At 40.5% G+C, this 15,865-nt stretch overlaps 1 protein-coding gene across 1 annotated transcript in view; it reads right to left on the bottom strand.

Moving 5' to 3' along the window:
- Positions 1-15,865, bottom strand: part of LTBP1 (latent transforming growth factor beta binding protein 1) — a 456,857-nt gene that overhangs the window by 43,912 nt on the left and 397,080 nt on the right. Inside the window, exons 25-26 of the mRNA XM_052648703.1 lie at positions 14,780-14,905; positions 11,290-11,433 (exon numbers count right to left, since the gene is read on the bottom strand). Of these exons, the coding sequence (XP_052504663.1) occupies positions 11,290-11,433; positions 14,780-14,905 (270 nt within the window). The remainder of the gene's footprint in view (positions 1-11,289; positions 11,434-14,779; positions 14,906-15,865) is intronic.

Below are 15,865 nucleotides of genomic sequence, written 5' to 3'. Positions count from 1 at the left end.
GGGCAACAATCTGCTCAATAAATACATGTAATGTTATTTCTTAAAAAAAAACAAAAAACAAAAAACTCTACGAGTTTACATCACTGCTGCCAGGGGAGGAATTTTTCTATCACAAAATAATTTTGAAAGATCAAATCAAATGATGTAGAAGGTGCCAAGCTCGAAAAAGAATTGATTCTATTTTTCTTAAAGATTTTACTAATAATGTTAGCCGTACTTCATATTTCAATGCATAGACTTCTAGGAAATATATTACTTCACCTCCAGTATTTTCATATTTGATTTTTCAATATGTATTAAGAGGCTGGCTTAACATCTGTGTATAAAAAGCAATGTATGTGTTTTAATCCTGGGGGTGTGGCTGGTGATAAAAATGAGGTTTTGGACTTTCCTACTTGGGTGCTTTTTTTGAAGAAATTATCACAAATGTCTTTTCATGCAATGAGCAAAGTATTTAACTCTCCATGAGATAAACAGTACAGATTAAACAGCATCTTCATTTTCTGGAGGAGAGCATTTAGCTTGGATCCAACGTCCTGTGCCTAATGCTTCCCCAAACCTCTTCTATGGGGCTCAGCTTCCTAGGATCTCAATCAACATGAGTTTATTTAGCTTTGCCTTTGCCCAGGGGGCAGGAGCTAATTCCTGCTGGCCTGGAGTTCAGTGTTAAGCCCACGTACAGTGTGATGGTCTTCTGTTACTCTGAATAGGAAGGAGCGAGTTTGAGCAGTAGGTACCACTGGTGAATTGCCCTTTCTAGAAGCTCTCCTCTCCTGTTTCATCAGAAAGAGAACGTGTCTGTTCACTTATGTGACTGTTTCCTGCTTTAGTCTTTCCCCAAGTAGGCCTAATCTTAGGTTTGCTGCTGGGGTGAGGAGATCTGGAACATTTCCTTGGTTACAGCAGACATTTCATTTGCAATATGTTCGGAAGGCCTTTAGATGCCAATCCCCTCCATGCCCCTCTGAGACAGGATGATGACAGCAACCAGAGTCACATTATAAGTATGTGTGAGTAAACAATGCCCCCTAATCCTGAAAAGACATCCATTTATAAAACTGTGACAGTGATAATGCTCAGCAAACTGCTTTTCAATGAAATTATTCAGAAAGCTTTTATTCTCTTTATATTAAAATCATCACAGGCACTAATGTTTTATACCAACTCATACTTCTATGAGAAGAAGAATTTTAATGTAATATTCCAAGAGTAAAAGAGAACTTGGAAATTCATTCCCCGCCCCTCCCCCCTAGTTTTTTCATTCAAAGACTTGGAAAATAAGAAGTGTGTGTGTATGTTTCAAGTGGAATTTAGAAGAAAGCCATTGGTACGTTTCAGAAAACAGGCACTGACAATACGAATGGGCCAAACACAAAGGGATGCAAATAAAAAGGAAGAATGTAGAAAGGGGGTAACTTCAGATAGTAAAAGACATGGAGGAAATAAAAAGTAAAGGTTAAGAAATGAAGTACAAGAGCAAAAATACTTTCAAAGCAGACTCTTCCACACAGTTGCCATCCTTAAAGAGGTCAATCAGGTGGGGAGTCAGGCCACAACAATGCAAGGATAGCAAGTGCTGGGCACGTAAGCCACACCGTAGAGGACTCGGGGCAAGGCTATCCTAGAAGGCTGCCTAGAGCAGCTGATATTTTCAAATCAAGTCCTTGAAAAATAAACTTTAAAAAATTTGGCCAGAAACTAAGGTGTGACAGGTGAGGAGGAATAAAAAAGTACAACTGTACTTAGGTCTGTGTGGGTAGAGCAGGCAGGGAGTGGTGGGCTGCGGAAGGAGGCAGAGGAGCCTGAGAACCAGGCAGGGACACACTAACACGTGAATAAGAACAGGTGCCTTTGTCACTCAGGTGCTAAGGCAGAGGACAATACCAACCTCTCCTGGAACAGAGGTTTTTTAATTTTGCTTTCTTAGTGATGAAGAAGTTAGAAGATACTGAGAGGAGCAAGCCTGGGAGAGAAACAGGCTGGGGAGAGGGTGAGAAGAGAAAGTCTCATGGATGGAGGGGCTTCCCTGGTGGCCCAGTAGCTAAGACTTTGTGCTTCTGATGCAGGGGGCCTGGGTTAGACCCCTGGTCGGGGAACTAGATCCCACATGCCACAACTGGAAGTCTCACGTGCTCCAGTAAAAATCTAACATCCACATGCCACAACTGAGCCGTGGCACAGCCAAATAAATAAATATTATTTCTTACAAAGGCTCATTGATGGAGCTATTACTAGAAACTGGAGAAGTCAGGAGAAGAAAAGCAGGCAGATCTGGGTGAAAGAAGAGACTCCTGAAAGCAGAATAAAGAGCCGTGGAGAAAGAACCAAGAGACACACATAGGGGCAACGTGCAGCCAGCAACACAGAAGGCAAGCAGACGACGTCACCGCAGCGCAGCCCCAGCACAACACCGGAACACGTGCACGGTGGGGCCTAGCAAGGGTGACCTCAAGAATAAAACCACATCTGCAGTGACATGCAAGGTGTCTGGAAATGTTTAAAAGGAATCGTAGAAACCATTCCTCTCCAGGTCCCGTTTGTAGCAAGTTCTAAGAACCAAGGGCTTCCTTGGTGGCTCAGTGGTAAAGAATCTGCTTGCAATGCAGACTGGGTTCGATCCCTGGGTGGGGAAGATCCCCTGGAGAAGAAATTGGCAACCTACTCCAGTATTCTTGCCTGGAGAATCCATAGATAGAAGAGCCTGGAGGGCTACAGTCCATGGGGTAGCAAAGAGTCAGACACAACTGAGCAACGAACACTAGGATCTAAAATGTATTTCTAATGCAACAGTGTGGGTGTCACTTGTATTAAGATAAAATGGTTTATATATATATATATATATATATATATATATATATATATATATGGTTTACTCAACTGGTATGTCAGTTCATTCAAATATCAACACCTCCTTATTAAAAATTCATTTGAGATACTATATACAGCAAGCAGAAATCTTCATGAAAATAAAAGCACAATTTGGTAGTAAACTCCTCTTGCTCTGGTTTTTGGAGGTGGAAAGAAACTTGACCCAATCTTTTTTTTAATAACAAGTGAGCATATTTTCCTCAGTCTTACCTACATTTATGGTATAGATCCACTACAAATACACAATAAGACCTCAGGAGTTTTATGGCATTTTACAATGTTTGCATTCTAAATACTGTGGTTTCAGTCTTTAATTTTTTTTTCCTACCAAAGGTCTTTTTTTCCAATCAGAAATTATTTAAAAAAAATTCTTCCAAAGTTAATTTATTTTACAGGTTAGCTAAATACATTTTAAAAAACTCACTCTGCCAACTATAACAGTTGAGTGATATTATACGTGGTCTCCTGCCTTTAAAAAAAAATACGTACATACACAAAGCCTGCAGTAGACCTCTCCAGAAGAGAGAACAAGAACGCTGTTTGGGTTCACTTGTCAGAACCACAGGATGATCTGCACGAAGCAGGGACCTGCTCGCTTTTTCTTTTGTTCTACTTGTAATTTAACAAAAGCACATACGGGTACTGTCCCTGCTACCTAGAAGTGCGGACAGACTATTCCTCAGTTAAGTGTGGTCCATTATATCTTTGATGAAATGAATAATTTTTATTCTACAGAACTAGGAATGAGATGATGGGGGAGAGAAAGAACATTCTTGAATGTGGAGAAACCTATTATTCAGCAGGTACTGAGTGTCTGCCATAGGGCAGGCACTATGTAAGCAGTGAGCTGGGTGGCAGCCTATGCAGAGAAGAAGGACACAGCATAAAAAGGTCTTGTTACCCTGCTGGTGGATGTGAGGTTCCTGCTGCAGGCAGGAATAAGCAGCTGAAAGTTTTAAGGGTTTAAAACCAGATTTGTGTTTTGAAAATAAGAATTGGCAGCAGTGTGGAACAGGAACCGATGGGAGAAACGGTGAGAGAAATGAGGAGAAGGCAAGTGCCGCAGTCCAGGTGAGAGATGCTGAAGGACTGGCCTGGGGCAGGGGTAACAGAGTAGCAGAGAGATTTGAAGGATACTGTTGAGGAAGAGTTGGCAGGATGTTACAATGGCTTGGATGAATGGGGGTACGACCTCAGGATTTCCAGTATAGATGTTTGGCAATTAATGAGTATACACAGGAAAAGTAACAAGTTGGAGAGGGAAGCATAATTAGTTTGGTTTTGGATAGTTTTAGAGAGAAATGCTTATAAGACACGCCAGGAAGAAGGTCCAATAACAAGTGGCTGGAAACAGAGGAGTGTGGCACACGGGAGAGGGGTGGAGGCAAACATATTAATTTTGGCTGTCCACACCAAGTGGCAATAGTTGACTCGGAGAACAGGTACAACATCCCAGGAGAAGAACAGAGAGTAAAAAGAGGGGAAAATACGCAGAGCTCTCTGGGACATTATTATTTAAGGAATGGCAATAGAAAGAGTCCAGAAGGAGACAGAAAAAGACCAATGTAAATGGTAGGAGGATACGGGGAAGAGGAATGTCCTGAAATCAATCAAAGGGAAAAGCAGGAGGGAAGATGAGAAACTCATAGAAGAAGGAGTTTCACCCAGATGAAGGGTCTGAGTGCCTGATCTCAGTGCACTGAGGATGAACTGGAAGACAAGGATTTGGAGGTCAACATGGTGCCAGAAATTATTCCTGGATGGTAACACAGCAGGGGCATTTTCTTTATTGATGTATTTTTATATTTGCAAATTTTCTGAGAATATGCATTGTTTTAAAATGAGAACAAAACAAAGAAATAAAGTAAAAAGGAAGCAGATTTTTAGAAGAATGAGGTATCATGGGGTCTTTGGCCTGGAGAAGCAGAATTAAGTGGAAAGATCCTGGAATTGGGTTCCTGGGCCATTCTGCCAAATATTAGCTATATGACCCTAAAGATAAGATTTAGAAATTCTCTATAGGCCTTGCCTTCCTTCAGTTCAGTTCAGTAACTCAGTCGTGTCCAATTCTTTGTGACCCCATGGACTGCAGCACGCCAAGCCTCCCTGTCCATTACCAACTCCCAGAGTTTACTCAAACTCATGTCCATTGAGTCAGTGATGCCATCCAACCATTTCATCCTCTGTAATCCCCTTCTCCTCCTGCCTTCAATCTTTCCCAGCATCAGGGTCTTTTCAAATGAGTCAGTTCTTCACATTAGATGGCCAAAGGATTGAAGTTTCAGCTTCAACATCAGTTCTTCCAATGAACACCCAGGACTGATCTCCTTTAGGATGGACTGGTTGGATCTCCTTGCAGTCCAAGGGACTCTCAAGAGTCTTCTCGAACACCACAGTTCAAAAGCATCAATTCTTCAGCACTCATCTTTCTTTATAGTCCAACTCTCACATCCATACATGATTATTGGAAAACCATAGCTTTGACTAGATGGACCTTTGTTGGCAAAGTAATGTCTCTGCTTTTTAACATGCTATCTAGGTTGGTCATAACTTTTCTTCCAAGGAGCAAGTGTCTTTTAATTCTGTGGCTGCAGTCACCATCTGCAGTGATTTTGGAGACCAAAAAATAAAGTCAGCCACTGTTTCCACTGTTTGCCATCTATTTGCCATGAAGTGATTGGACCCAATGCCATGATCTTAGTTTTCTGAATGTTGAGCTTTAAGCCAGCTTTTTCACTCTCCTCTTTCACTTTCATCAAGGGGCTTTTTAGTTCCTCTTCACTTTCTGCCATAAGGGTGGTGTCCTCTGCATATCTGAGGTTATTGATATTTCTCCCGGCAATCTTGATTCCAGCTTGTGCTTCATCCAGCCCAGTGTTTCTCATGATGTACTCTGCATAGAAGTTAAATAAGCAGGGTGACAATATATAGCCTTGACGTACTCCTTTTCCTATTTGGAACCAGTCTGTTTTTCCATGTCCAGTTCTAACTGTTGCTTCTTGACCTTCATATAGATTTCTCAAGAGGCAGGTCAGGTGGTCTGGTATTCCCATCTCTTTCAGGATTTTCCACAGTTTATTGTGATGCACACAGTCAAAGGCTTGGGCATAGTCAATAAAGCAGAAGTAGATGTTTTTCTGGAATTCTCTTGCTTTTTTGATGATCCAACGGATGTTGGCAATTTGATCTCTGGTTCCTCTGCCTTTTCTGAATCCAGCTTGAACATCTGGAAGTTCTTGGTTCACGTACTGTTGAAGCCTGGCTTGGAGAATTTTGAGCATTACTTTACTAGCGTGTGAGATGAGTGCAATTGTGCAGTAGTTTGAGCATTCTTTGGCATTGCCTTTCTTTGGGACTGGAATGAAAACTGACCTCTTCCAGTCCTGCGGCCACTGCTGAGTTTTCCAAATTTGCTGGTATATTGAGTGCAGCACTTTCACAGCATCATCTTTCAGGATTTGAAATAGCTCAACTGGAATTCCATCACCTCCACTAGCTTTGTTTGTAGTGATGCTTCCTAAGGCCCACTTGACTTCTCATTCCAGGATGTCTGGCTCTAGGTGAGTGATCACACCACTGTGATTATCTGGGTCATGAAGATCTTTTTTGTACAGTTCTTCCGTGTATTCTTGCCACCTCTTCTTAATATCTTCTGCTTCTGTTAGGTCCATACCATTTCTGTCCTTTACTGAGCCCATCTTTGCATGAAATGTTCCCTTGAAGAGATCTCTAATCTTTTCCATTCTACTGTTTCCCCCTATATCTTTGCATTGATCACTGAGGAAGGCTTTCTTATCTCTCCTTGCTGTTCCTTGGAACTCTACATTCAAATGGGTATATCTTTCCTTTCCTCCTTTGCCTTTAGTTTCTCTTCTTTTCTCAGCTATTTGTAATGCCTCCTCAGACAACCATTTTGCCTTTTTGCATTTCTTTTTCTTGGGCATAGTCTTGATCCCTGCCTCCTGTACAATGTCACAAACCTCCATCCATAGTTCTTCAGGCACCCTGTCTATCAGATCTAATCCCTTGAATCTATTTGTCACTTCCACTGTATAATCATAAGGGATTTGATTTAGGTCATACCTGAATGGTCTAGTGATTTTCCCTACTTTCTTCAATTTAAGCTTCTTTATCTGTAAATAAAGCTGCTGGGCTGGAAAAACATTAAGGTTTTTCTAGATGTAGACGTCTAGGACTGTCAGCTTGTTACATGAGAATAAGCTCTACTGTTTAAGGAAACCCTATCATGAATTGTATTAGAACACTTGTTTTATAATCCCAATTATAACTCCAATTTATAGATCTTATAATTTCTGACCTTGCCTATGTGCTTTTCTTAAATGAGGAACAATTATTACCTTATGCAAATAACAAGCCCAATTTATGTTTTAGAATGTCTGATCTTGTTCATTTTCTTTTCTTAAAGCAAAGAACACCTGTATTAATTATAACATATATCTTTGTGTTCTTTTCATTATACTTTCCTTTCTAAAAATAAAATTCAGTTTCCCCCCAGAGTATCCTCCGTGCACCAATCAAGCATTTTGTGGGTATGGCTTCATTTGCCCACACAAAATATTTATTGCTTCCTTTAGAGTGCCCAAGGACATAAAGTTCTTACTGAGCAATTATCACAGGCACTGAGGAAATAAAAACATCAGGCTATATTTCATAGCCATATCCTTACAGGTGGTGAGTGGTCTGCTATGGGCCTTTTTAAGGTATTTCTGTTTCAGGTGCTTTTAGGCAATGTACAGCAATGTAAATTAGTGGCCAAAGGCCCAAGCAGTGAAAACATTCAACCCAGACTCCCCAAATTAGGTGGGAGCCTAGTAGTTTAGAAACAAAAATCCTGGGACATTAAAGGTCAAAAGCCACCTGGGACGATGCCCTACTGAAGGTAAGAGTCCTTCTGCCAGCCAGTAGGTGTCCCACCTGTTCTTGGACCCACAAATTCACAAGAAATTGTGACCAGCTCTAGCTATTGGGAAGTTCTCCTGCATACTGATCTGAAATCTGTCTTTCTGGCATCCACTCTTCAGCCCCAGTTCTGTCCTCAGTAATGTATCACTTCAGATAAAGATGCTCCTGCACCTTATTGGAATGTCTGTTGCCCTGGGGACATTTAGAGCCAAGTAAAAATATTATGGCCTACAAAGCAAATGTATCTTTTTTTTCCTAATTATTTCCCAGGAAGGATGAGATCTAAGCTTTTAGTCTATCATGTAAAGAATGAAATTAGTTTGAATCCTTGATAAAAACTTTAACTTAAATATGGTACAGCATGTTTTGTTCTAGGTAACAGCAGGTTCTTTGACTGGAAAATGATACACACTCTTTTAACTCAACCAACTTGTTAGATGACCAAATGTTCTCCTGTCCTCTGAAAAACATCCTGGCTAATGTCCACAAGCAAGTGGAGGGCTCATAGCCAGTTGGCTGTTCTCAGGTGGGTCCACACACTTCTGTTCTAATGTGTTAGCAGGACGCCAACTGTGACTCAGCTATGCTTATTCTCAAACACTCTGTGCCAATGTAATGATTATTGTAATTACATAAGTAAATTGCATATAAACTATTCAAATATGAGTGAGTAGAAGAGTTGTTTCTAGAACAAGTTTAAAGCTTTTAGAAAGATTAAGGTAAAAAAAAGTTATCAAATTAGAAGTGGGTAAGACAACCATAGAAAATTGAGAAAAACTGTGAAAACCTAAAGTGACTTTGCACTTATTTACTTAGCAAAAGGCCTTTAAATTCTCACTCCCTCTGAAGTGGGTAGTGTAGATAACACATAATAGATGTGGTTTATGCAAGACAAGCCATACAGAATACAAATGGATTTCTACTCAAAGACAGATCTCAGCTCTTCTTCAGAGATCCAGGAATAAACATAAAATCAGTTCAAGTTTGCCAAGAACCATACAAATTGAGATATGGCAGAAGTCAGAGTTGCCAGGGACGATACAAATTAATAAGCTTCACCAGTTACTAAGGCAGATTATACTGACATGGACCAATAAAACAACCGAGTCTGTACAATATTTGGCAGAAGCCAGAGAACTGTGGGGAAAGTAGGCAAGAAACTCAGAAATTAAAGGATCAGATATAATGTTAAGAGGAAAGAGAAACTATGCGTGCATTGGCAGACAAGCTTTATGAAGCTGAGTACTCAAAATGCTGTTCTTTGCAGAAGCAGGAAAGTACTTAGGGAACTCTGGAAGAATTTTCCAGAAAGAGTCAGTCAGTGAGAGAACAAGGAGATAAAGGGAGCAAAGAGGCAAGGCAGGTGATAGGGACTTGATTACAGAAAAACTTAAAAAGTAGAAGATGAGGAATAAGGCTTACAAGAAGAGTTACTATGAAGTTTTAAGTAGTTTACAGTGAGCTTGGGTTCCCTGGTGGCTCAGACGGTAAAGAATCTGCCTGTAACACTCTGGGTTTGATCCCTGGAGAGATCCCTGGAGAAGGGAATGGTGACCCACTCCAGTATTCCTGTCTTGAGAATTCCACAAACAGAGGAGCCTAGCAGGCTACAGTCCATTGGGTCGCACACAGTTGGACACAACAGAGTAATGACACTTCCACTTTCACACTGTACAGTGAGCTAATCCAGTTCATGGAAAATGGCTCAGATGGTCTCATGATCTTCTTAAGGCACTATTAATCTCTAAAAATGAAGTGAGCAAACTTTAGGATCGCAGACATCTACCTTAACTGAAGCTAGGTGAACTAAACAAACCCCTTCTTGACATTACTAAAGCACTCTAGCAAAAAAATATTTGCAGTTAAAAAAATCTACCATCTCCAAAGAGATCATGAAAGGAAGAGAAGTACATAACCCTTATGTGTTTGGATTTTAATACTTCACATAGCACTTCATTATTAACAAATAACTTTTATGTATATAATTTTTTCAAAAACCCATAAAGCTCTATGAGGCAAATATAGCCTTTATTTTACAGGTGAGAAAATCATAGATGTTGAATACTATGCCCAAGCTTGCATAGCCAGAAAACAGTTCTCAGATCAGAACCTGGTCATTCCAATTTAAGTATTCAAAAAAAGTGTGGAAAATAAAGGAAAGAATTAAAATTTCCATTAATTCCAATAATTATCTTTTTATGTCTTCTTTCCATCCCCCTTCTCCACAGACTGCGATCACTGGACTATCTTTTCATTTTTTCACTTGACATTGTATCACAGGCACTTAACATGACTACTAACCTTCATACAGATGACTTATTGACTGCACAATACTGTATGAATTATTCCAGTCACAATAAAACTATGGGGGATGGTGCTACTCTATAGAACCAAAGACAAATAAAAAGGTAGTTACTTCACCAATCCTATTATTGGCCAGCCAGGTTTTTGATACCTTTTTTTTTTTTCCCCATTACAAGTATAGTTAAGACAAAAAGTCTCTTCTTTATGGCTCATAAGTTGCAGGGATGGTCATTGAAGGAAGAGCAACCCCTTCCTCCAGAAATATTTTTTTCCCTGTCACAGTGTTTTAGAATTACTGTCTCTACATTTAATTCTGCACCCATAACCTTTCTGTATTTAATCATTAAAAAGAAAACATGTGTGAATGAAAATATTTTTACATTTTGTTCCCTACTGCTTGCAAAGATAATTGTCTCACACAGGACAAGTGTACCCTATTGAGGAAGAGCCAAAGCTTTCTTAGAAGCATGGATAAAATCAACTGGGATTGAGCAAGATAGTAACACAGTCTATGTTTCATTTTATTTGGGTCTCAAAGGACCATTTAGGCTCCTACTTGCCTCAGAACACAATCATATTATAGCCACATGGCACAAACTAAAAGGGTGATCTGGAAATTGACTGATTTATCTGGAAAAGCATCAGCTCTCCATTTCAGTGTATGCCATGATGACACAGTCTAAATCAAATTTTAAACAAACATAATCACAGCCATTCTCTTGGCCAAATTCTAGGGGGTGCGGGGGGGAACCTTAAAAATTCCAAGTGTAAGGAAGTCTTTGTAGATCCTGAGGGACCTATATGTTGCTTTTAATTTAGAGTAGTGTCAAAATACGTTTCTCCAAGGGCCAAGAGAGAAGAATTATGCAACTGAATGAGATGTTGCCATATTAAGCTCTGAGCTGATGGCTCTCAGTTTTAGGCAATTCCCAGCCAATGTTCTCATCATTTTGGATCCTTCACCCTCCCCACGGCGTCTCTGGGTTGGAAAGCACATTAGAGGTCATCTAGCTCCAACAGTCATCACCCACGTCTAAAGTCCACTGATAAGGCAGGCCTGGAAACAGCATGAACGCTTCCAGCAGGGTGACAAAATATTTGGTCATTTCTTCCTCACTCCCAGAGTCTTTGGCCCAGACCTGTGTAGGTACAGGTCCCTGGAGAGAAGGCCTCCGTCCAGACAGCGTCACTTACCCATGGAGAGCCGGGAGCGGCACTGCCCGGTCATGGGGCTGTACTCCTGGCTTTCGTCAGCGCACACACACAGGAAGGACCCTTCTACATTTTCACAGAAGGCTTCACCACACACGCCACTGAGCAGCTCACATTCGTTCACATCTGGAAAAGGGAGCACAGATCAAGTCAGACGTGTTCCTCACTCCTGACCACGCTTGTTTTACCAGCTGTGCCATGACTAGTGGTGTCTGCTGGAGCAAGGTGACTCCCCCCACCCCAGGAACAATCAAACCCTGCAGCTTTGGGGGGAAGGGGCTCCCAGAGGCAGGGCTGCAAGCTTTGGTTTGTGTGACAGAACAATGAAAACACAAAGCAAGGCTTGCAAACTCCTATTCCGGTTTTAAGGAACAATTCAAAACTGTACAGCAAGCACTGTATGTACACTTTGTTTAATTTTCACTTCCCTGACTTTTTGACATAATGAGGTCTTAAATAACCGGGTACTTCTGTCTCAGTTTTTAATTCAAGAAAAATTAGCAGCACTGGCACTTCAGAAACTGCCGACTTCTTGAAATGCATTTTTAAAATTGTTTACAATCCACTCACATGTCTAAAAAGTTCCCTAGCAGCCAAAATGTTCATAACTTGACAACCAGAATTCAGGTTGGGTATCTCTTTGGGAAATGAAGGAAAATCCCCTGTAAGTAGTTATTGGGTTACATTAATCATTGGCAGGAAGCAAATTGGTCCAGTAACTTCTCACTGATATTACCATCCCTTTAAAATTTCTGTTGGTGTTCCACAGTGTAATTTCTATTTCTGCTAGATATTTTTATTTTTACTTAAATATACTTACCTAAAACACTACAAATTCACAGATGAGTCCATTTTATTCAACAGTAGGCAAGTACATAGATATAAAAAAAGGCTATTTTTATGTTTGCCCTTGTCAAATACTACTTTTTATCTAAGAAATATTATTAATGAGTGCCCAGTAAACAATGTACCTGACTTGACATCTGAAACATTCATGTATTTTATGTATTAAACATGATTAGATGTGTACAAACATCAGCTTTCATGAGCACATTCTAAGATGGTTTATAGAAAGTTAAAAATTTGAGCAATTATCCAAATCATTCAGGGGAAAAATACTACTTTCACCTGAGATACCCGGTTAATTGGACAAAAAGTTTATCTCTCTTGACTTATTTGGATAATTACCTCAGTTTTCCATTTCACTTTGTATATAAACAGATATAAATCCAATAAGCTGAGTTTTGCTATGAAAAGATATTATGACAAAGTAAAGCAGAGAGTAGGTATGTTTAATCAACCTGGACAGTCATAATTTAGACCAGAAAAATTGACTTCAGAAATTTGCCAGTTTGCATTTATCAATTTTAGGTAACTGTCAAGTGGAATTTTCTACTTTCTAACTTGTATTATTTCCATAGCTATTTAAATCTTTCCTACCAGATGGTATTCATTCAGTCAAAAAATATTTTCTAGTTTACTTCTATGGTTCAGACTGGAGAGACAATGATGACATAGGAAGCCTTCAGGGAGCTCCTGCCAACTCCTGCCTTCATAGAGCTTAATGTCAAGTCATACAGGCCAGGATAAGTGCTAGGAATGAAAGCGCAGAGCACTACGACAGCATGAACAGTGGACCTTAAGTGCAGTGGTGGGTTAAGGAAGTAATACTGGAACCAAGCTCCATCTGAAGGATGAGTAGATAAGAAGGGTAAGCAGCCAGGGTCCAAGCAGTGGGAACAGAGTGGCCAAAGTATGGTCCCAGAGGGCTGATTCATCTCTTAAACCCCGAAGAATACCCAATGTGGTGAGGTACATGTAAGAGGTGCTCGGTTAATATTTTTCAAAGAGAACAAACAGACAAATATAACAACACATGTAAGTCTATTAACAAGACAACAGATATTCCTTCTCTAAGGGTGGTATGTTGTGGGTCGAAATGAAACATATACATGGATTTGGTGCGCTCATCTGCCTGGTTAGAAATGAACCTTAACCAAGGGCTCAGAAGCTAAGTGGAGTCAGTGGTTTGACATCTGATACCACAATAGGTAACAGTTAACATTTACTGAGCACCTACAGTGGGCCAAACATTAGGCCCCATCAGGAGAGACAGACAGACAATGTTCCCAATCACATGGAGCTTGGAAAAAGCAGCTGCAGGCAGCACATACATGATTGATTTATTGCACAAAAGGATTTAAGTATTACAATAGAATTTGCTCAAGGTATTTGGGAAGCGGAAGGAAGGATCATAGCTCAGCTGGAGGGTGAGAAGTGGAACAGGAATGTTACCTGGGAGGAGATGACACTGAACTTCTGGCTTCAGGAATGAATGGGATGGATTGAGGCTCAGGGAAGGGGAGGCCAGGAGGTTATTCTCAGCAAACGGAGCAAACAACAGCCTAATCACTTCCCAGCTACATGAACAATCATAAGCAGTTTTATGCTGCAGGAACATAACTGGTGAGGAAGCAGGCGGTGAGCCTGAGAATGTGAGGGCCAGACCACAGGACCTATTAAGTCGACATATTTAGTGAATGGCAGATGGTTTTTACCACTGTAATTTAGTGCATAGGAAACTACAGCAGGAATTGGAACAAGTGATTACAACAGTGTTACCTTAAAGGTGGTTACTATTCAAGTGATTTTATTGTTAAATTTCCAAACCGACTTTGTTTTCCCAGTTCAATCTGGATGGGAAATGAACTGCTGCTTTCAGTGCAAATTTCCAAACTAAAACATTGCTGACTCATCCTCAAGTGTCATCTGCCATGTAACGACCAGAGGCAATTTTTCTTAATTAAGAGTAAAGAAAAAGCCTTGTTCTCTTTGAAGTGCTGAATTAAATAACTTCTTTCCCATTTACTTGCTCTAATAGCAAGTATGCCTCATGATGAATTTGACTTAAAAAAATCATGGCTGGTCAGAACATGACCTAGGAAGTGGCTCCTTTCATGTGAGCATGTGATGGACCATATTCTAGGACATCTGATGATACTCAAGATTCCTTCCAGCTCTGACAATCTCAGAACAGATGGAAGAACTATGCTTGCACAAGCCAAAGCATCCTTTTACGGGTGTCATTCCTGGAAACAGAAACTCCTGCCAACACGTTTCCTTAAACGCACTGCCTAAGGGAGGTACATTTTGAAGACAGACAAGCTCTACCACACACCAGACTCTATTTCCTATTCAGGAGGGACTGGAGTGTTCCGCATACCCAGCTAAGAGTTTAAACAGATGCTCTTTTCAATATACATTTAAATCCAAAGTTATGCTTCTCTATTTCTTAACATCCCTAACCATTTCAGAAGCCGCGGGGTCACTGTGCACCTCTCCAAACCATCGACGAGATCAGATTATGATGTCATTCTGCCCAGTTACCTTGCTTCCATCTCTCTTGTGGTTGATGATTTTGATTTCCTCTTGATAGAGAGATGTCGGGAGAAAAAAAAATCTAAGAACTCACCCACACACCCTTGCCCATCCTGTGGGGCCTGAAAGCCCTGATAACAGAGGCAGCGGAAGGAGCCAGCCGTATTGTCACAAAACCCGTGACTGTCACAAATAGTGTTGTTTACACATTCATCAATATCTGCAAAAAAGACATTGACCGTGAGACACAAAACACAGACAAACACTAGCTATTAATGGAGAGACAGAGGTGCTCAACACACCCCAATTAGTATGAGATGATCATGTTTACACAGGATGAACTTCTAAAACATTTTATATATAAATAAAATGTTTTGATGAACATATCTCAACAGACAAAATATTGGGTTCTATGAGAAAGAAAACATTTACTTTTCCTCAGGAAATGTTTTGAAACTGAAAGGACTGCTACACTTGCCACAGTCCGTGTTTTCTAAATATTTTCGATTTCTTCATTTCCAAGGAGAGGATATTCCGCAGTGGAAACATGTGCAAGTATTGTCACTTTTTTTTGATTGCTGTAAATACTAATAGTTCTATCTGGTAAATTGGCAGCTGAAATAATTGAGCGATGATTTATTTACTGCTTGAGCGATGATTTATTCGGTTCTAGAGATAATGAATGGGCAGAGGAACCTAGCGGGCCACAAAGAGTTGGATACGACTCAGCAACTGAGCACAAACACTTGGTGAAGTTTAAACAGCATTCCCATGAAGGGAAGGGGGCAGGGGTAGAGGGAGGGAGACAGGGAGAATCTGATCAGTTCAGCAGTGTAGCCAGCCAGTCCCCGTTACTCTAGAGGAAAGACTTTATTCACAGGGAACCATTTCCTGTCACCAATTTATAGCCACTCAGATATCCTAAATGTCACTGCTGCTCCAACTGATTAACCAGTGGCCAACTTGTAAGTTCACTTCGTCCTCTATAAACTTGATGATAGTGGTCCTGTGCTTTCTATCTCCCGTTAATAAAAGTGTTCTCGTAAAAGTGAAGTCTCAGTTTTAAAGTCACAAATGGACTTTTCAATACAGTTCTTTATCCTCAGCTGCGCTGCTCACTGCCCTCTCCAGTCTCCCATCCCCAGCACTTTCGTTCTCCTTGTTTACGGCCACACTGCAC

The sequence above is a fragment of the Budorcas taxicolor genome, chromosome 11 (genome assembly GCF_023091745.1).
Source record: "Budorcas taxicolor isolate Tak-1 chromosome 11, Takin1.1, whole genome shotgun sequence".
Classification (NCBI taxonomy): Eukaryota; Metazoa; Chordata; class Mammalia; order Artiodactyla; family Bovidae; genus Budorcas; species Budorcas taxicolor.
The sequence above is the reverse complement of the archived record's forward strand: the minus strand, read 5'-3'. Positions and strand labels throughout refer to the sequence as shown.